At 58.8% G+C, this 20,360-nt stretch overlaps 1 protein-coding gene across 4 annotated transcripts; it reads right to left on the bottom strand.

Annotated features, from left to right (window-relative positions):
• Positions 1-292: 292 nt before the first annotated feature.
• On the bottom strand, positions 293-19,091 carry NDRG4 (NDRG family member 4). Of its 4 annotated transcripts, XM_051629897.1 has the most exons (17): positions 18,974-19,091; positions 15,354-15,445; positions 14,823-14,867; positions 8,562-8,667; positions 7,275-7,395; positions 6,953-7,015; positions 6,745-6,805; positions 6,382-6,468; positions 6,231-6,287; positions 5,774-5,877; positions 5,290-5,346; positions 5,144-5,195; positions 4,392-4,439; positions 4,124-4,159; positions 3,745-3,796; positions 3,130-3,168; positions 293-2,521 (listed from the first exon to the last, which is right to left on the bottom strand). In XM_051629897.1, exons 1-17 carry the CDS (start codon positions 19,008-19,010, stop codon positions 2,367-2,369), a joined length of 1,212 nt encoding a protein of 403 aa, XP_051485857.1. In that variant the 5' UTR covers positions 19,011-19,091; the 3' UTR covers positions 293-2,366. The 4 variants fall into 4 exon arrangements, with proteins under 4 accessions (XP_051485857.1, XP_051485858.1, XP_051485859.1 ...); XM_051629898.1 differs by lacking the exon at positions 3,130-3,168; XM_051629899.1 differs by lacking the exons at positions 14,823-14,867; positions 15,354-15,445; positions 18,974-19,091 and adding an exon at positions 10,722-10,843.
• Between the last annotated feature and the right edge of the window lie 1,269 nt (positions 19,092-20,360).

The raw sequence follows: 20,360 nt of genomic DNA, 5'->3' as shown, positions 1-20,360 counted from the left end.
GTTTGGCCACAATTGGCAGCTTTGCATTCTCCATCTACTCCCAACATATAGGGTACTCTGCCTGTGGCTTCCCCAATGCCAAAGCAGCCCACAGCTCCCCTGCACGTGCACCCTGAGGTCCTGGGCACTTCCTTCTCCATAGGCACCCTGGTTCTCCTTTCCCAGTGCTGCAGCCCCTGGTGGGGTTGGTGGCCAAGGTGTTCCCCTTGTCCTCCCTGCCTGCCAGATCTCTGCCCACTGGCCCATGATGGGCTCAGGACCCATTTCCGTGTAGCACAGTGAAAAGAGCACAGCAGGTTCTTAACATCTTTATTAGCTTGTTGGGTTTTCTCCAACACAGTAAATCCTCTCTACAGCAACAGGTTAGTTTAATCTGGTTTATGTTTCACCATCCGGTGTGTGCTGCGGCCTTCAGGACAGAACCAGGTTGTGCTCAAACAGGAAAACGTTAAATTTCACTGTGGCCAGGAAAAAGGGAAAGCCAACCAAAGTCAAAAGAACAAACCACCAGGGAAAACCAAACTGACCAACAAAACCAAGGTGAGGAACTGAAGGTGAGCATGGCACTGCTTGGACAAGGATGCAAGGGGGAATGAACTGAAAAAGGTCAGGGACCAGACAAACCCTTATATATATTATATATAGGTATTTATATATATATCATCTGGAAGGACACTGAGAAAACAAGATTGCAGCGGTATCTACAGTAGAAAGGAGCTACGTAGCTTTCAGAGTCACACTGAGAAAGCAGCACACAGCAGAACAAAGTAGGGGACAAATGGGGACATTGGTGTTTCAGGGTGGCCATTCAATGTGGGAGGGGCTGAGTGGGGCACCCAAAGGCCCTTGTACACCTGCTGAGAGCCCTGAGGTCCCTGTGCCATTCACTGCAGAGCAGGAACACCATCTCAGGGCGAGTGCTTTTGAGGGAGCTCCAGTAGGTTGGTTATGCTCACCTGCAGGGGAGCAGCCAGGGGATCCCCTACAGGTCCCTGCTCACGTCCCCCAGACTACACATACAGACCTGAACACCCAGAGCTGGTGGCTCCATTACCTGAATGCAGCAGGAGCTGCATGCTGCTGTCCTTGGGGTGGACCAGGGATGGCAGCAGAGACTGGGTGCTGAGGGCAGGGTTGTGCCATGATGTGCCTCTCCATGCTGAGCACCAGGGGCTGGACCCACCCAAAGCTGGGGGCCAGATGAGGCCTTGTGGCTCAGGGGGAGCCAAGCCCTTGAGAGATGCTGGGGTTAGAGGTATGGATGTGGGGGGCCATGGTGGGTCTCACCAGCTCTGTGGGCAAAGCCAGGCATCAGGGTGCTCCCTATGTCCCATGGGTCACCCCAGACTGCCAGCACCCTGCAGGGCAGAGGGTGGCGAGGGCTCCCCAGCATTGTAGAGGGGCAATGCCTCATCTTATTGCTAATGTCTCCACTGCAGTGACACTCCCAGGCTGTGACAGAACTGGAGGGGGAGTTGCTATGTGACGTGTCCAAACCCAGTGGCCTCTGAGCCCTGGTGGCCTCATCCCAAGAGCTGGGAATGGAACCACTGAGGGACAGAGGTCAAACAAGCCATGACACATACCTCAGCATGGTTTTGGTGGTGGGTGTCCTTCTTGCAACAAGGGACCAAGAAAGTGCCACAACAGGTGAGGGCATGGGTACCCTATGCCACCCTCCTGCCTCAATGGCTAATGAAGCAGGGCTGAGCCCTTTCCCCCTGCTCTGGGACAGCCCTCAGGGTACATGACCAGAGGAAGGGGACAGTTGGGGTGTCGTTTCTCACACTGCTCAGTCAGCTGTGGAGAAGCAGAACCTGGGCGGGCTGGGGGATCCAGGGCAAGCTCTCTCAAGGAAAGGGTAATGGAGATAAATGGGAGCTGCAGCCCCAGGAAGGACATGGTGACCTCCCAGTGAGTGACACTCTGTCCCATCTTCCCTCTGGCTGGACCGGCTGTCAAGATGACCTTGAAGGACCAACCTCTCTCCTGTGTCTTCTCCATGTTCTGCTGTCCTAACCTATCCCACCACCCAGCCCCTGCTCCCCACCCTAGATCCATGCCCATGCCACCCACCCTCCCAAGCCAGGGCCAAGCCACTGCTAGGGAGGGTGAGAACCAATGCAGAACCATGTGTGACTTCTGGGTAAAGTCAGGAGCTGGAGCCCAGAGGCAGTGAGTGAAGCAAAGCTCCTCTCTTTCTCCAGTACCAGACGAGGGGATGAGGCCAACAGCAAAGATGACCCAAATCAACCCTAAAAGAGCAAGGGCCGTGGTGGAGGACATCCACGGGGCAGGTGGGTGCTGGCGGGATGCTGACAGATGGGATGTGGCTCTGGAAGAGACGCTGGAAACAGGTGTGGACCTCAGCAAGATACCTCCATGGTGTGGTTGATCTGCCCCATGGCCTCAGTGCTCTCCGAGTGGGTGCAGGCACGGGGGCGGGTGCCATCCACGGAGCTGGCGCTGGTCAGGGAGGCTGTTCGGGAGCGTGCCAGGCGGGTCATGCTGGCAGAGGGCACTGCACAGGCACAGAAAGAGGGCTGGGGTGCTCAGTTTCCTCTAGAGGCCAGCAGGACCTGAGCTGACATTGCCTCATGCAAGCAAAGCAGCAGGTCCCACTCCCCCGTGAAAGTGACCCCAGACACAAGGTTGCAGCATGCGTTGCTGTGACAGCACGAGCAGCTCCAGGCTGGCAGGGGACACTGGGGCAGGGATGGGACACCCTGGGCACAGCCCTCGAGTGCATGACCCTGGGCATGGGTACCCCTGGCCATCAGGCTTCAGGGGTGAGCAGGGATGCAAGTTCTCTCAGCTCCCCAGGGTGTGCAGGAAGGTGACACCCCCCTCCAGTCAGGAGGCCCATCAGGCACAGCTCCTGGCTGTCAGAGGACTCAGTTGACACACTGCCAAGACTGTGCCCACAGCCAAGGACTTCCCGGAGTGCTTTTTCTCAGCCCCTGGCTCTTAGTGCCATCTCAGGCAAAGCAGGGAGAGCAGAGGGCATCAGGCTGGGAAGAGCCAGCCCCACACCTGGGCTGCTCCCAAAGGTGCCCAGGCAGCTGGAGGGCACAGGCCAGGCGGGCACCACGCAGCAGCGAGCACGGGCCAAGCAGCACCAAGTGGTACCTGTGCCTCCACTCAGCCTCCGGTCCTTCAGGTGGGTGACTGGAAGGGGCAAGCAAGAGGAGGGCAGGGAGGGTAGAGAGAGAGCATCAGCCCAGCGGGCTGCTTCATGAAGCCAGGACCCCTGCCCAGCCCCACCTGTGCACACAGACCTGCATGTGTGCACGCAGACCTGCACACACAGATCTGCACACACCCACGGGCATGTGCATGGGGCCTGCAAACAGATGCATTGGTGTGGGGGCACACACAAGGGGTGACAAACACACATATGCTCATGGACCTAGACACACTTGTACTTGTGGACTTTGCACATCTGCATGCACACACCCCCCCACACACAAGTGTCGATGCACACACAGAGTCCCTGCCTGCACACATATGCACACACAGAGTCCTCACACACAACTGCATGCACACCCAGCCTGCACACTCCACGCCCCTACCAACACCCAGACAGCCATCATGTACACTGCACATCCAATGCCACACACACACATGCAGCTCCATCAGGACAGGCAGGGGGTGGCAGGCTCCCTCTCTACAACAGCTCAGCACACACACCCCCCCAGGCACACAGGCTCATGCGCAGGCAGCCCCCTGCCCCCCAGCACTCACTGTAGCCCATTCCTTGCAGGAAGTACTTGAAGGCTTCAGTCAGCTTGCCAGGCTGGAGGGAGAGAGCGATGGAGCTGAGGTTGCGCCAGGTCAAGACACCCCAGTTCAGTCCCAGCCACCTCTGGCAGCCCCTGCGCATTAACCCTCTGCCCACCTCAGCCCACCCTCTGCCAGCCCTGGACAGCACCAGTGCATGTTGAATCACCATCCCTGGATGTGTTTATGGGCCATTTGGATGTGGTGTTTGTGGATATGGTTTAGTGGAGAACTTTGTAGAGTAGGGCTGATCATTGGACTCAGTGATCCCAAAAGTCTTTTCCAACTATGTTGCAGGGCCCAGCATACGCACTTAATACTGGGGGAAATTGGGGAAGCTCACCTGTGTGACCTGGGGAAGCCCACCAGAGTCAGCCATCTGCAGAGAGAAAGCCCTGCTTAGTTTGGAAGGGTACCTTTGCCACCCACCCTGTCCCCTGGCAGGATACTACTACTAGGCCCACCCTGCTCTCCCCACAAACCCCCAGCCACCTGGCCAGGAGAGACCTGGAATGGGAAGATGGGGACGCCGTGCAGCCCTAGGGAAAAGGGCAACAGCACAGCTCATGGGCAGTAGGAAACCGCCTCACTGCACCCTGCCACCCACCTACCTTCAGGAAGGTGGTGTTGGTGGGATCCAACTTGGAGTTACACTCCACCTGTGGGCAAGAGGGATGGTATTAGCACCCTAGGATGCCCTGATCCTACCAGAAGTTGCCAATGGGTACCACCAGTGGCTCATAGCACCCCAGCTGGCTCATCCCAAGCCCAGCCAGCTGGAGACAGGGCACTAGGTGAGCCCTGGGCCCACAGAACCCCCATCTCCTGCCACAGGACAGAAGGGATCTTCCTCCTGCCAGGCAGCATCTGAGCAAGCAAAGAGGCTGGGAAGGGAAGGGGGCTGGTAAGGCATCCTGCATGTCACACAGGTGTGAACAAGCACAGAGGTGTGTTCATGTGAGTGCACAGAAGTACATATGCTGGGGGATGGGTGTGCTTGCAGTCACACTGTGTATAAGTGTGGCCGCCTGCTCAGAACTTGTCAGTGCAAGTGTGGGCAGCCACATGGATATGTGCAGGAACATGTGTGTGCTGGCAGCTGTTTGGGTGCATGTGGCCAAGCCAGGAGTGGACCTGTGTGCCACACATATGAGTGTGCACATTGTGGCCACATCTGAGCACATGAGGAAAGGGATGTTTCCCAAGTGTGGCAACCACACACATGCATGTGTGCCCACACAAGCAAGCAGGTTTGCACATGAGCAGGCTCCTGCACATGGGAGCGCACATGTGCCTGAACAGGAGCATGACGACACATGGCACCATCCACGTGCCACCCAGCAGGCTCTACCCTGTCACTCACCACCCCCTCTTCAGCAGGCGCGTTGTCTCCAACCACCAGCATCACAGGGCAGCTACAAGTGAGAGGAGGAAGGACCACTGTCAGAGCTTGTCTTGGGTGGATTCCCCTGCACTGAGACCCCTGTGACATGCCAATGTGACTCTTACCGCAGAGTCTTGGCATTGGGCACAGTCCCAGGCCGGTTGATGTCCAAGTCCCTGCGGCTGGTGGAGGAGAAGAGGGCCACTGTGAGCCCAGGGGCAGGTGCTGCCACCAATGCCACAGTGCAAGAGCTGGGTCAGGACCAGCTCCAGGAAGCAACACCCAGCCCTGCTGCCCCAGCACCCTGTGGACAGAGGACAGACCCCACAGCCATCTCTACTGTGCTGGAGTGGAGGCCACACCATGGGATGCAGCACCCCATGGGGCAGCAAGGCTCCCACCACCCTGGACACATGGGGCAGCATCTCTGCCCCTGTCCCCAGGCCTGTCCACACTGACATCCCCAGCCAGCACGAGCTGGCAACTCTGCACTACTGCCAGTATGCACTGGAGAGTGACAGCAGCACCCAACAGGGGTCAGGGATCCCAAGGCACACTTGGGGCCATCCCCAGCACTGCAGCCCCTGGCCCTGGCCCAGGGGTGCTCACCTGTTGTACATGTTGAGGAAGAGTTGGAGATTGAACTGGTTCACCACACTCCCGATCTGCTGCCGGTAACTCTGCACCAGCTCTGTGTTGTTCATCAGTTCTTCCTGTGCCGCAGGGAACGGTGATCAGGGCGGGCACTGCCAGGTGCTACGGAGCACCCCACAACCCCAGGCCTGCCCGTGCTGTGCCAGCCAAGGGGGCAGAGTGGGGGAATGCTGGGAAATGTGGCTGGGCACAGCCAGGACACAGGCAACACAGCCAGACAGGACACAGGCACATCTTGCCTGCTGGTTGTGGCTCAGTCCCAGAGCAGGCAGGAGGAAAACAGACAGGGCTTGGCTAACTCCATCCCTGGGCACGGGGCAGCTCTGGCAGCACCACAGGGCCAGCAGGCAGAGCAGGGCTTATTCCAGGTGACTCACTGGGCAGTGAGACTTGGGGAAAGTGGGATACTCACCTGGCTGAAAAGGTGGGACAGGACAGTGTCTGGCAGCGTACTGGTGAGGCCAGAGAGCTGTGGAGGGAGCACAGGGAGTTACAGCCCTGCCATGACTGGATCCTGCCCCAGGGAGCCAGCAGGGCCCAGAGCAAGTAGGGGGGGAGCCCACCTTGGCAGCTGCCCAGTCAATCCAGCCTTTGCCATTGGGGTCGATGTTCATGAGGACCAGACCTTCGACCAGGTCAGGGAAGATGAGCTGCAGTGAGCAGGAGGGGTGATGCTCAGAGGGACCCAGGGCAGCCCCCACCAGCACCACTGCCCACTGCACAGGGCCCTGTCCTGGGAGTGAGCGGACTCCTGTGGCAAGACTTCCAGCCACCATGGCCATGGCACTGCCATCCCAGCCCCTTGCCCTCCAGGAGCCTTGAGAGTGGCACAGCCTGTCAAGGGGCTGTCAGCTCTTGCTCTTCCCCATGCCCCCAGCTGATAACAGGTCCACCTCAGGGTCAGCCCATCTCAGCCCCAAGCTCACCGCAAACTTGGCCAGCACGTAGGCTCCTGCCCCAACACCGATCCCAATCACATACTTGAACCTGGAAAGCAGAGAGGGGTGTTTGGGAGGCAGTGGGCCCCACCAGCCACAGCATGGGGCATGAGAAGACATGCAAGGACAACACCCCCAGCTTCAAACCTTTGCTCCCTGCCCAGCACCCTCAGCCATGGAAGAGAGGCTGACTCACCCAAAGTGCTGCACCACACTGGGTAACATGGCAGCCAGCTGGTCCATGGATGGGTACTGGTACCTGCAGCATAAGAAGGCATAGGACAGTGGTGATGGGAAGGCTGGGACAGAGGAGCTGGGCTGCCCAAAGCAGGCAGGGAAATGCCACCCACCCACAAACCACCCACTGCCCACCCTGCACCAGTTGGCTGCCATGGGCTTTGACATGGTTCAGAGAGACCCTCAGGCAGGGTACAACTGCCCAGGCAGTAACAACCCAGCAGGCAGGGAAGGAGGTGACATCCCAGTGGGCACAGCGAGCCCCTGACACCAGCACCTACCCCTGAGGGAACTGTGAGGCTCCTGCCTGCTGGCCCGGCGCATCCACGTGGCACACCACAAAGTGCTTTGTGATCTCCTGCATGTCCTCATAGTTGAAGAAGGTGTTGAAGCACAGCTTGTCTGTCAAAGAGCAGGCAAGGATCAGAGAACAAACACTGGCACAGAAGCCTGGTGGACCAGGGGAGCATGGAGAGATCACCTGCCCTTTAACCTGAAGGTGATATGGCACCAAAGCCCTCCCAATCCCCTTCCCTCCAGGCTTCTCATCCCCACAACCACTGCTAGCAGGGGCTACATCTCTGCTGGCATTAGAAGGCATGGGGATGGATGAGCACAGCCAGGAGGATGAGAAATTTGAGGTGATCCTCATCTGCTGGGAAGGGTGGGACTGGGGGATGCAAAACCTAGATGTGCAGGACCAGCCAGCAGGATTAGCAGCCCAGGGTATTATCAGCCCTATTCAAAATTCCTAGAAAGGGCTCAAGCAAACACAGGATTTGAGAAACTGCTGCAAATCTCCCTGCTTGGAAACTGTCAAACAGCCTCAGCACTGTGTGGGCAAACCATCCATTTTAAAGCAGGAGGCTTTGCTGGGGCTTGGAGGGTGTCCCAGTGCCAATGCTGGGACATCACTCCCAGAAGCTGAGGGAGGCAAGCTGGAAGGTCCATCACAACCAACATGATGCATCCCTGGACAGCAGTGCCGCTGCGATGGTGAGGCAGCTCCCGAAGCGCTGGTGACTCAGCCTCCAAGCCAGCAGAGGCGGGGAAGCTCCTCCCTGCTCATCAGCACCCCTGCTCGGCTGGGGGCAGGGCCCTGGGGCGTGGATCCAAGGCTTCAGGCTGACAAGAGCACACAACATACCCACATCCAGAGCCCTAGCTTGGGGTCCTCCTTCCCCACCCCTGGGGTTCTTCCTTCCCTGTTATTCCCTGTCCCCTCCAGCACCCACCAGGCCCATACTCTGAATACCAACAGGCTGGTGCTGGAAGCAGGGACTGACCCTCCATCCCTTCCCTGCCTGGCACAGGTGGGCAGCCAGCCAGCACCAGGGTGGCCGAGCACTCCTGGCTGTGCCCAGCCCAGGCTTCGGATTCAGGTGAGAATCCTAACTCTCCTGCTGCTTCCAGATGCTTGGGGAGACCCAGCATAGCCTGGAGACTGCCCACAGGAGGAGGAAAAGGAGGTGAGTCAGGGGCTTTGGCCAATGTCCTGGGCAGCCCACAGCAGCCCCAGGCTTGCTCCGAGCTGACCCCACCACCATGGCTCAGGGACCAGCACTCACGGTTGAGGCCCACATCGTGGTATGTCAGGATGGCCGGGCGATTCCCCTTGGGTGAGCCCCGGATAACCACATGCAGCAGCCCGTAGGGGGTCTCAATGTCATGTTCCTGGGGGAACAGGAAAGATGGGGTGATACCTGCACGCCCAATACATCCTCTCCTGCTCCACCATCCCACTCCTCACCACTGTTACTAGGGCAGCTGGGTCCCAAGGGAGCAAAAAGGAAACAGGAGTAGCCATCCCAGGAAAAGCCCCAGCTCTGGGCATTCTGTTGCTGGCAGAAGGCAGAACAAACCAGAGAGAAATGCTCCCAGCCTCCACCTACCTCCCTGGGAAGGAATGACTTAGGACAGGATATTAGGATTTTGGATTGGATGGGTGTATCATGGGATGGGATGACAGGATGGGATCAAGGGATAGAGGTTTGGGATAGAATGAAATGGGATTATCTAAGAGGGCTTGGGAAAGGAGGATCATGGGACAGAAGAGGTAGACCAAACGATGGGACAGGAGATCCTCAAAGGCCTGAGACTGAGGGATTTTTGGAAGCCAGGTGGGGGATCACAGCGTAGCCTAGTTAGCCTGGATTCACTGTGCCTGGGACAAACCAGCAGAGATCAAACCCCAGACACACCCCAGAAAACCCTACAGCCTGATCCCAACATGAATGCTAAAATTATTTTCAAAGTCCTTGGTCCAAAATGGCTGTACCCCCATACAGAGACCAGGACTGCCTCATGCCCCAGTTTCTTTGGCGGGGAGGGCTCCAGTCCCATTTTCACAGCCATCATCCTCAGCCAACAAGGGAAAATGAGCCTGTGAGCCCAGGAGCTGGCCAAGGCATCACCTGGGGACAAGGGACCAGGGTTTCCCTCCAGACACCCATGCCTGCCAGCCAGCACACTGACAGTGACCTCAAAGCTGGGATCTGGCAGGGTCCCCACCCAGCACAGTCCTCACTGGGGATACTGGCATCCCCATGGATGGGCTGGCAGGAGGGGAGCAGTTATGTGGATGGTCCCATGGGTTACAAGCCACCAAGGCTGCTGAAGGACACAGGCCTCAGGTGGAAGGCACTGCCTGAGGACAGGGTCACCACAATAGAGGGCCTCTGTGAGTGCCTCTCTCTCACTGAGATCTGTTGTCCCCAGGGGGACACTGTGCCCAAGGGCAGCTCAAGGGCTCTATGGAGCCAATGCTCAGGTCCCCAAGAGTACCCCGACCCTAGCCCTCATCCAAAGTTGTCCCTCCACTCCCTGGAGATCCATCAGGCAGCAGGCAATGAGTGGGGACACTCCCCCCCAACAACTGATGGGGAAACTGAGGCAGGGGATAGGCCCAGCCCAAGGTCACAGATCAGTAGGCACCCATGTGGTCTGATCCTGGGCACAGGGCTGTTCTTCGCTATCCCCATGGTCCCCACCATAGCCTCAACAGCTTAGCCTGCCATCCCACCCCAAAATCACACGTCCAAGGTGGGGGGGCTCCTTTCATAGCACTGCTCCCCTCCCCACCCCAAGGCGGGCACATCCCTCATTCCTGCCTGTGCTGCAGCCTCTGCAGCATCGCTGCTGCCACAGCCCTGCCCTTTGCTGCAGGGATGCTTGCTGCTAGGGATGCAGGCGGGGGGGCGGTACTGACAACCGGTAGCCCCCGTGAGGAGGGGCGCGGGGGTCGCAGCACCCATAGGTGCCTGAGAGAGCCCAGCCTTCCCCACTGCAGTGCCCTTACCCCCTACTCCCCTCCCCCATCTCCCCCCGCCCATCGGGTGTTGCCATCACTGCAGAGGCCAGAGAGCATCCGAGGGATGGATGGCTCGGAAACAGCAAGAGACCTTCTCCCTCTTCAGCCCGTTGGTGTGGAAGAGGAAACGTCCCCCCCATCCCAGCTCCTCCCCCCCCGCGCCTGCTCCCCCTCGGCCTCGGCGCAGCATCTCGGCGGGGCTGGGGAGGACACGCTCAAGGGCAACGCGTCCCCAAAACTCGCGCAGCACGTCAGGGATGCGGCAGTGGGGCTGCAGGAAAGGAGGGACCACCAGCAGCAGAGCCCCCCACCACGGCAAACGCTCCCGGGGGGCGAAAGTTCAGGCTGAGAGAGCCTGGGGGTCCTGGGGGGCAGCTGCTTAGGGAGCGCGGGCAGCAAGCAGGCCGGTGGTACCTACCCCATCCCAGCACTCCGGCATGGCGAGGGACCGGAGCAGGAGGATGCGCGGACTGGAGCGGGCAACAGGAGCTGCGACACCTGCCTAGGACACAGCCGAGCTCTAATCCGGCCCAGCCCCGCGCCCCCCTTTATATCCGAGCCCCGGGCCCTCGCCGGGCCCGCCCCCGCCCCCTCCCACCCGCGCAGCCCCGTCGGGTCGGCTCCAGCGCTGCCGTGGAGCCGGCCGCAGCCATTGGCTGCCGCGGGTGTTATTCATGCTCCAATTGGCCCCAAAACCCCTGTTTGTGAAGGAAACGCCTGGCACCGAGCGGCACCTTCTCCATCTTCCCTCATTCGGCAGGGCCGGCAGGGGGGGCAAGGGCAGGGGCGCACCCGGACCCCTGGCAGGACACCCGGCACCCACCCGGCAGAGCCCAGCACACACATCATACACGTGTGCATACACACATCACACACATATACACAAACATCACACACACGTCACACGCACACATCACACACACCATGTACATGCACACATCACGCACATGTGTGGCTCCTGCCCCACGTGAACACGCAGGATCATTCTCCAGCCTGCAGCCACTCAGACCAAGGCCCTGCAGCAATGCACATGTACCAGGCAGCTCACACACCCCCATAAACAGCCATGGGTACGTGCTAAGCATACAGGAGGACGTAACGCACGTGCTCCCCATATGAGCGTGTCTATGCACATATGTGCACAGGGACACATACCAACACAAGGACCAGGCAAAACCATGTCCCCCCACATATCTGTGCATGCAAACTTTGGAAAAATAAATACAGTGACCCAGGCTGAAGCACATGCACCCCACAGAACACTTGCACGTACTCCCAGTGCTGGCCTTGTGTGTCTGCATGGGTACATGTTACTGTGCATGTATGTGCATTGCTATGTGCTTATGGAGCACAATTGCTGCATCCTTCTCCCATGTGCTTAGCATGTGCGCCATGGTCATCCCTCATGCTCATGGATGCACAACAACCTGCACATACAAGCAATCTGTGCACATATACATGAGGAGGCACACATGTATACACACATGAGCACTGCCCAGATACCTGTGCTACCTTTCCCAGCAACACAGCCATCCCTCCTGCTGCGGGATGCTGCCATGCAGGGACGTGTGGGATTTAGGCCCAACCTGGAGGTCACCGGCGGCAGGTAACTGAGGCAGGAGGAAAGACAAGCCCAGTAGCACCAAGAGGCCAAAGCCTGTCCCCAGCCAACACGTGCTGTGCATGTATGCACACAGGTGTATTCCCATGTGCACAGGTTTCTGCTCTGATTCAAATGAGGTTTCACAAGAGCATCTCAACCCCACAGATGGCCACAATTCCCAGGCCCCCAGCAGGCTCTGCCATACCCCCCTCTCTGCCTGTCCCTGCCCAGCCCAGCACCGCTGCCCAGCTGGCACCTGAGCTGCAGCAGCATGAAGCTGGGCAATCACAGATGGAGACAAGGGTCCCACAATCCCCCCAGCACCTGCCCAAAGAGACTGGAGAGCCACGCGCCAGTGCCAGACCACAGCAGCACCTTGTGGGGACCCTCCCACACCCCTACCCTCCACAGGGATGCTCCAGCTGGAGCCCATCCTCCCCTCGCATCAGCTCCACAGCTTGCTGCCACCCTGCCCTGGCATGTGCCACAGCTATGGGCAGAGGGGATCCAGCTGCCACCACCAGCACACGCACGGGCTGCCCAGCATGGCAAAGCCCCATGTCTTTAGCGTCACACAGCGGGCTTGTTCCTGTGGAGTCTCTGATGTCTAATAACAAGGCTGAGCCACTTTTCCCTGGGGAAAGCCTGACCCAGACAAATGGTCACCCAGAGCTGGTGAAGAGCCCCTGGAAGTTCCCAGGTGGTTCCTGGCACAGGTCCAAAGCCATTTGTGGGCCCAGGTGCCATTTTTGTTTTCCTCAGTCCTGTTGCCTGCAGAGCCAAAGAGCACAAGCAGCCATGGCCTCCAGGGAAAAGAGATGCAGCAGGCATGAGCAGGCAAAAAAAGACAGAAGGTGGCAAAATAGAGGGGAGAAGGGGTGTAAAAGTCAAGATGAAATAAGGCATGAATGCAAAAGGGCAGCAGGAAGATGGGGGAACTGAGCAAGGCTGACTCTGCTTGAATGGCATTGAATGGCACCACCATCAGCTACGAGTCCATCTGCCTGGCGGGTGGCCCAGACATCCAGCAGGGCCAGGATGCCCAGGCCCCGTGGCAGAGGCACCTGCCCCCCTGCACTCCCTCACCCTAGCCTATGCCAGCAGCCCCGAGGGCTTTACTTTGCCTGGAGGTGGCAGTGGGGGTCCCTGCTGCCCCAGCTGGGCCAGAGTGGCTCAGTCAGGGAGCAGTGAGGGGCTCTGGGGTAGAGCTGAGGGATAGCAAAGAGCTAGGCTGGGGGCTGGGTTGAATCACTCCAAGGAAGTGAACTAGAAAAGGAGGTAAGTACCCCCAAGGAGAGGCAGGCAACCCCACCCTCTGCAGAGAACCAGCTGGGGTGGAAGAAAGGAGGTGGGTCGCTCCAGCATGGCCTGGGAAACTCATCCCATCTTCACCCTGAGGCTCTTGGAGGGGAACCAAAAGGGTGCAGGGCCTGGCTTGGGAAATGCCACCTTGATCCTTGCCTAGTTCATTTTTTCAGGTACACAGGGCATGCAGGCTCATGGCTGTGGCATCTGCCATCTGGACCAGCTCTAGCTGTCTAGGGGTACAGCTCAGTGCCACCGTGGGCCAAGCCCTGAAATACTGGCACGCAGAGACTGTCCTAGGAGAGTCATTTCTCTGGAACATCCCCCCACATGCCAGCTGCACCCTGCCCCAGCACAGCTGAGCAAGAGCAATACTGGTGCTGCTGAGCGCTCCAGGCAGCCCTGTACTGCCACCTCCTCACCCTCACTTTGGTCACACCAGGAATTTTTCATGCCTCTGCAGTGGTCAACAGGAACCCTAAGCAAGCAGATCAAGGAGCAGCTCAGACCCACACACCTTTCTGCTCCCCACCCCAGCACCTCATCAGCTTTGGAAAGGTGACATTTCTTTTCCACCACAGCAATTTTGAATAATTTTGTGGCCTCCAAGAGAACCACCAAAAATCTCCTACAGTGGGAACCATAGCATCCTGATGAAAGCCTTTGCTCCCCACCCAGCTGCACCCTGCCCAGGTGATGAAAAGCAAGTGAGCCAGCCTTAAAAAGCCTGGGCACCACTGGGTCTGCCAAATTCGGGACCTGGACTCCCCTGCCCCCTCCCCCAGGATGAATGAAATCCAGAATTATTTTATCCTTTCAGGTGCTTCTGTTTCAGTGCTGGATCTGGCAAGGCTCAACAAGTACCACCTGAGCCCAACCTCCTGGCAGCCCCAGGAATGTACAATCTGAAGTGGGTGTCTGGTGTTCCCTGGTAGGGGGATGCTTTGGGAAAAGGGACAGGGAGCAAGCTGGGGTCTGGCAGCCTCACCACCCTCCCTGCCCATCTACCAGCACTCTGGTTTCTGCATGGAGCCCAGAACAGGCTGAGCTCAGGCAGAAGTCTGAGACTAACATGTGAGCTGGGCAGGAGCTGAGGTCCCACGAGCCCCGAGGCCACGTCCTGGGGCTCCTCTAGGGAGATGAAATGGAGGTAAAAGGCAGGCAGGTGCCAGCCAGAGGAGTGGAGGGGCCCTGCTCTCCGCAAGAGGTAGGGGTGTGGGGGGCAATGTTCCAGCCCTCCACAAAAGAAAGAGGCTTTCAAATGTCCTTGTGTAAGCAGGGAGCTGGCACTGCTGGGAAATCATTGCCATGGCAATGGCAGAGGGGCTGGGAAGCAGCTCGGCCCTCCTGAGAAGAAATCGCCTGTTTTAAAGAGGTTTTGTCCCTGGCCTGTCACTAAGTGCCAGGAGCCACATCGAAGTGCCAGCACGGAGCAGGATTGGCAGGGACCCCTGTCCCCTCCTGCTGGGGACCACAGGGGATGTGCAGCCCGTGCACAGACACCACCCAGGCACAGCACCCCATGGACGGGGAGACAGCAACAGTCCCCTCAGTACTCACAGGCTGCCCCAGTGCACACTGCAGCCCAGAGCACCCCAGAGCCTGTCCTACCTTCCAGTCTGAGTCCACAGTGAAGAGGAAGACATCGGAGTTCTCCTGGGGAGAGAAGGAGCCATCAGAGACCAAGAAACCCGGCCAGCCCTTGCTTCACAGCACCCTCCTCACACTCATCTCCAGCAGTACCTGTTCCTGGGCAGTGCTGGCTGTAGGGGACATGAGGCCCACACGTGTGTATTAGCATGTATGTGCAACACCTTTGCACACATACATTGTCACACCAAGCCAGAACCCATGACCCCCCATACATGTGCATTGATACCAGTGTGTTTGCACACACACACCTGCACACTCCTGTGCACTGCGGGGGGGGGGGGGCAGCTGGACTAAATTACCTCTAAGATCCTTTCCATCCCATAACATTCTATGGTTCCATGATTCTACGTGTGCACACACGTGTACCCAAAACCAGCACATCTGTACAGACACATGCACTGAATACCAACACATGGATGCACATGCATGTCCCCAGCCCCCCTCAGCTTGCCCCCCCAGGACCCAGCACCAGATGCTCCCCTCACCCACCAGCTCGGCCTCCTGGCCCCGCAGCAGTGGCTTCTCCTCAGTGAAGCGCAGCTCGTGCAGCCCGGCCATGGTCATCTCCTGCAGCAGCAGCCCTGACCAGGGCCAGGGCAATGTCAGGACCTGCTGCAGCCCCCCTGCCCAGCCTCCCCGAGCCTCCTGGGTCTCTCTGCCCACAGGGACAGGACCCAGATCAGCTTTCCCCATCTGCCATGGGGACTTGGTGCTTCAGCTCCTCTGGGTGCTGCTGCCAGCCCAGCAGGCACGGGGCAGGCAGTGTGTGGAGTAGCTCAGCTCCCAGCTCCCACCCAGGTCCAGTTCTCCCATTTAAGGACAGACCTGTTTCCAGAGCACAATCTTAGACAAACTGGGAGACAAACCTGGTCTGTCCATGCTGCTTGCTCCTGTAAAGAGTCAGCTCAGGGCAAGAACATGCCAATTCCCACCCCATCTTCCAGCACCCATCCAAGAGAGAAAATCCACCATTTTGGCTGGTTTTAGGCTGCAGTAGACATGGGTGGGACAGAGCGAGCTCTCCCTCCATGGCCAGAAAAAGGGGAGATGTTCCTCAGCCATGCTGGGAGGCAGAGAGATGCTTCGAGCAGCAGGGGAGCAGAGAGACAGCCTGAACTTTGTATAAAAACAATGGAAGAAACACAAATGTGAAGGTTTTGCTCTCCAGCTCCTCTCCTTGCCTGCCAAGCTGATGCTGGCCACCCAGGAGCTCAGCCCCAGGGTGCACAGGGACAGGCTTCACCACGGAGCTGCTCAGCAGAAGTGTCAGACTGGATGCTGCTGACCGGGGCACTGGTACTTGGTATCTCCCAGCCCAGGTATCTCCAGAAACATCCTCAGGGACAAGTCCAGCTTGGAAAGCAGAGGGAGAGCAGGGGGATGCCTCTACTCCCAGCAGCTGGCTGCGCACCAACGGTGACAGACATGGGGGACAAAGAGGACAATCCATGCTCCCCTGGGATACATCAGGTGGTTAACTGGCAAGTCCCAGCAAAGGGGATTATCTACACTCAGGCAGGAGCAGGACCTCCGGCATTTGCCTTCCCAGTCTCTATTCCTACCCCTTCCCCAAGGCCAAGCCTTTGGACAATTGTTGCTGCTCCAAACTGGCCAGTGCTGGTCCCACACCCCTCTACTGGCCACCAACCCTTTGCAGTCTCCCCAGGGATCCTGGGGTGAGATAAGGCTGCACTTGCACTGCAGCAGACACAGCCCTGGCCAAGCTTGCTCCACTCTTTGTCCACCTTCTAACGTGGGTCAGCCCAGGCTGATGATGTGGAAAGACCACCAGGAATGTGGGAGCTGGATGTAACCCCCCTCGAAAGCCACCTTTTTCTCATCACAGTGGGTTCTCCATTCACAAACAGAGCAGGCTGTGCCACCTGCCTGCCTTCTGCAGACACCTTTGCTTTGCTCCCTGGAAGCCATCCAGCAGACTGGAATGGTTTGGACAGAGAAACACCACAGCAAAGCCTCCCAGCAGTCCCAGGCCACCCAGCACTGGGGGTCTCCATGTCACCCCCTGCACAGAGGATCCCACCAGACCAGGGGACACACAAAACCCAGGTGAGGAGAGGTGCCAACAGCCCCATGGAGAGGCACACATCTGGGGTACACTGCTGCAGGCCAGGCTGCTGGCAGGGAAATGGCTTTGGGCAGGGGGACAGCCCTTGCCTGCAGCCCCCCAGCACAGCTGTGACAGTGCAGCCTGCAGAGCCACCTACTCAGCAAACCCACCAGCCCCCTGGGGCAGGATTCCGGGGTTCAAAAATAGGAGGAAAGTCAGCCTCACCAGTAGCTGGGTCTCGAAGAGAGCAGGACTGTCCCACGCTGACTGCGCCAGCCCACCGTGTGGCCATGAGCCCTGGGGTGGCTGGGAGCAGCACTTAGCCCATGGTGGATGCCTTTATTAATTAAAGCCTCCAGCTAATAAGGGAGGAAGGGTGGCCGAGCAATGAGGAAAGGCCCGTGACCTTGCTGGCGTGGTGGGGGGAAAGCTGACTCACGAGGGATGTGACAGAGCCCTCTGCCAACCAGCATCCTCAGCGCAGGATAGTTGGTCACCAAAAGTGGTGCTGAACACGGGAACTGAGGAGGGATTGGTACTCTGGGGAGTCCAAACAGTGCCATGGCCTGAAGGCTAGATCACAGCCATGCTGCCAGCTTCCTGTGGGTGCTCTGCTTCCCAGGCCACCCCACAGGTCCCTTTGTCTCTGCTTCTGCCAGCACAGCCATGGGGCTGTTGGGCAGTGTCCCCCAGTCTGGCTGGGCCACCATCACTGCAGAGGTCAGGGAAGAAAGCCCCAGCTCTGTGTCTCCAACCAAAATAACTTGGTTCAGATCACACCCTGGGGCAATGTGACTGGCAATGAGCCCTTTTCCCTCCAGCTGGCCCCAGTGCTCCCTGACAGTACCCACCACAAGGATGCCACCCCAAGTGCACCCATCCCGGCTCCTGCTCTGCCTTCCCAGCACGGTGCCACCATTTCCTGGGCACAGCTGGGACATGCCTTCTCCCTCACCCCAAATCAGTCCTAAATCCAGTGCAATATTAGTGCTCAGTCTGCAAGTGCTGTTCACCCTGCATGGCCCTGGCACTACATGTATGGTCAGGGATGGAAACAGCCACGTTGGCTTCCCTTCCCCAGGGATCTGCAGCCAGGATGGCTATTGGAGGAGAACCAGCTTGTGGCAAGGAAATACACTATTATTACTGTTATCATCATCATGATGAGACTGCCTGGAAGGGTTTAGTACCAGGCAGCACATCTGCTCAGCAGGATGGGGTCCCCTGGACAACACACCGGACTCATGGAGTGCCCCCACTGGCCACCTACATCCTGCCCTGGCACAGATGTGGCACCCACGGGACATTGGCATAGAATGAGCGAGGACTGACAAGGAGGCAAGTCCAGAAGAACAAGGGCTGGCCCTGCCAGGCAGCAAAGCCAAGGCAACCTCCAGAGCAGTGGGGACAGGGAGGGAGGGTACCTGCAGCCTGAGACACCGAGTCATGCCCACAGTGTTGCTTCCCAAGCACGATCACTGAGGAGCCACAGTGGGGTGGAGGAAAACCCCAGGGTGACACTGCCTGGGCCACCTCCCACCTTGACAGGGCAGGATGAACACCCACAGCTCCCTCTGCCCCCAACGGGGGCACAGGTCGGCACCACAGCAGCCCCCACAAAGTAGCCTAATGATGTGCTTCAGCTGGGGAGCCCCAGTATGAGACTCACCAGGCTGCGAAAACTGGTGCCACCACAGCACCCCCACTTCCCTCCCCGCCCCCGGCTGGCTTCTGAGCGGACCCCTCTGCCAGGAGGCTCTCGACTCCTTCCCCCTCTTCCCCCCCAACACTGCCAGACTGGGCTTGCCCCGCTGCAGCCCTGGCACCTCCCGAGGCATCACCTCCCGTACCCCAAAAAGCATCGTTACCCCCACCTGGGGGAGGAGGAGGTAGGCGGCGGGCGGGGAGCAACATCCGCATCTCTGGGGGGAAGGGCTGGAGGCTCTTTCCCCCGACCCCAACACATCACCCCAGCGCCCGGCTCCTCCCAGCTTCGCCCCCCGCTCGGGGCGGTGGGGTCGGGGGGGGAGCCGGGCCGTACCTGTCAGTAGCTCGATCTTGTGCCGGAGAACCTTCATTCCGGGACCGGGAGGGGTGCACAGGGGGTGGCAGGCCCCGGAGAGAGGCGCGAACGGAGCCGGTGCCGGAGCCGATGCGAGGGGCGGTGCCGGGGCGAGGCTGGGAACGGCCCCGCCGGGTCCTCCCATCGCCGGGCCGGAGGGGAGGGGACGAGAACAGGGCCGGGAAGGGGGCCGGGAACGGGTGGGCGCCGGGAGGACAATGGTTCCGGGCCGGGCTGGAGGACCGGAATGGAGCGATGGGGGAGAATGGGACGACGGGGAGAGGGGGGTGTCACACGGAGGATGGAGCTATGCGGGGGCGGGGGACTTGGAGGCTGTGGCTGGGGTGGTGATGACCCCCCATGTACTAATGCTGGGGATGTAACATGGCAGCTGTTTGGGGTAGAGCAGGAGGTTGTGGGGTGGGTGTTTGGGTCAGGCAAAACCTGACTGTCCTGGAGTTGGGGGGGTTGGGGGCCAGTCCCATAGCGGCAAAGATGCAGGACTCTCATCTGAGTGAGGTGTGGATGCTGTGGTGCCTCCCTCTGCCCTGGCTGTGATCCAGCATCATCAGGAGCCACCCTTGCCATGGTGTCCAGGTTTCAAAAGGAGCCACAGGCTCCGAAGGTGGCAGTGTATGAAGCAAGACTGTGTCCTGAATTGCAACTGCTGGTCCAGTGAGGACAGAGGGCCCTGGGCACTGCAAAGGCAGTGTGTGTGGGTCAGGGCCTGGTACTACTCCATTTGCATTTCTGCACTATTTACTTGTCAGCGTGGGAAGGCCAAGGTTTCTTGTAGGATGTGTGAGGTTCACGTTCTACTAAGCCAAGAGAGGTCCATGAAAGATCCTTCAGGAGGGTCAGGATTTGAGTGCTGGGATCGCAGAAACAAGCTTTGCCCTGGAGGTTCTGGGAACCACTCCTAGGCTGGCCCTGCACAGAGATTTCTTAGCAGTCCCTGTATCTGCAGCCATGACCCTTGGGAGTGTTGCTGCCACCTCAAGGTGGATGAACCAGGGTCTTGATAACCCTACCGTCATCCAGACACCCAAGTTTGCTCCCAACCCTGAATTCCCAGGATGGTAGCAGGTGCCCACAGGCTGCCTCAGCACCTGAGTTGAACCTGGTATCCCAGATGTCAGCATTGTCACCCCAATCACAGTAGCAAATGTCCCCCTGTGCGTCATGGCACCTTTCACTGCTGGGCCATGGGGGGCTCGAGAGCAGCCACAGGCAGCTCGTCCTGCAAACACCTTCTAGGGGGCTGGAGGAATGTCCACTGAGACAGACATTCATCTCCATCCCTGGTACATCTGTTTTAACAGCTTGTCCCAGGCTTTTTGGATGACAACCAGATTTCAGCCTCTCT

The sequence above is a fragment of the Apus apus genome, chromosome 11 (assembly GCF_020740795.1).
Source record: "Apus apus isolate bApuApu2 chromosome 11, bApuApu2.pri.cur, whole genome shotgun sequence".
Lineage (NCBI taxonomy): Eukaryota > Metazoa > Chordata > Aves > Apodiformes > Apodidae > Apus > Apus apus.
This window is presented reverse-complemented; position numbering and strand designations above follow the sequence as displayed.

What these genes read in the sequence shown, in the direction of transcription:
- NDRG4 (XM_051629897.1), bottom strand. Translation starts at nt 19,010, where the DNA reads ATGAAGGTTCTCCGGCACAAGATCGAGCTACTGACAG. An exon ending in CAAGATCGAGCTACTGACAG is followed by an intron (nt 15,446 to 18,973) that starts GTACGGCCCGGC and finishes GGCCCTGGTCAG; the next exon opens with GGCTGCTGCTGCAGGAGATG. An exon ending in CCACGATGTGGGCCTCAACC is followed by an intron (nt 7,396 to 8,561) that starts GTGAGTGCTGGT and finishes GCTCTTTGACAG; the next exon opens with ACAAGCTGTGCTTCAACACC.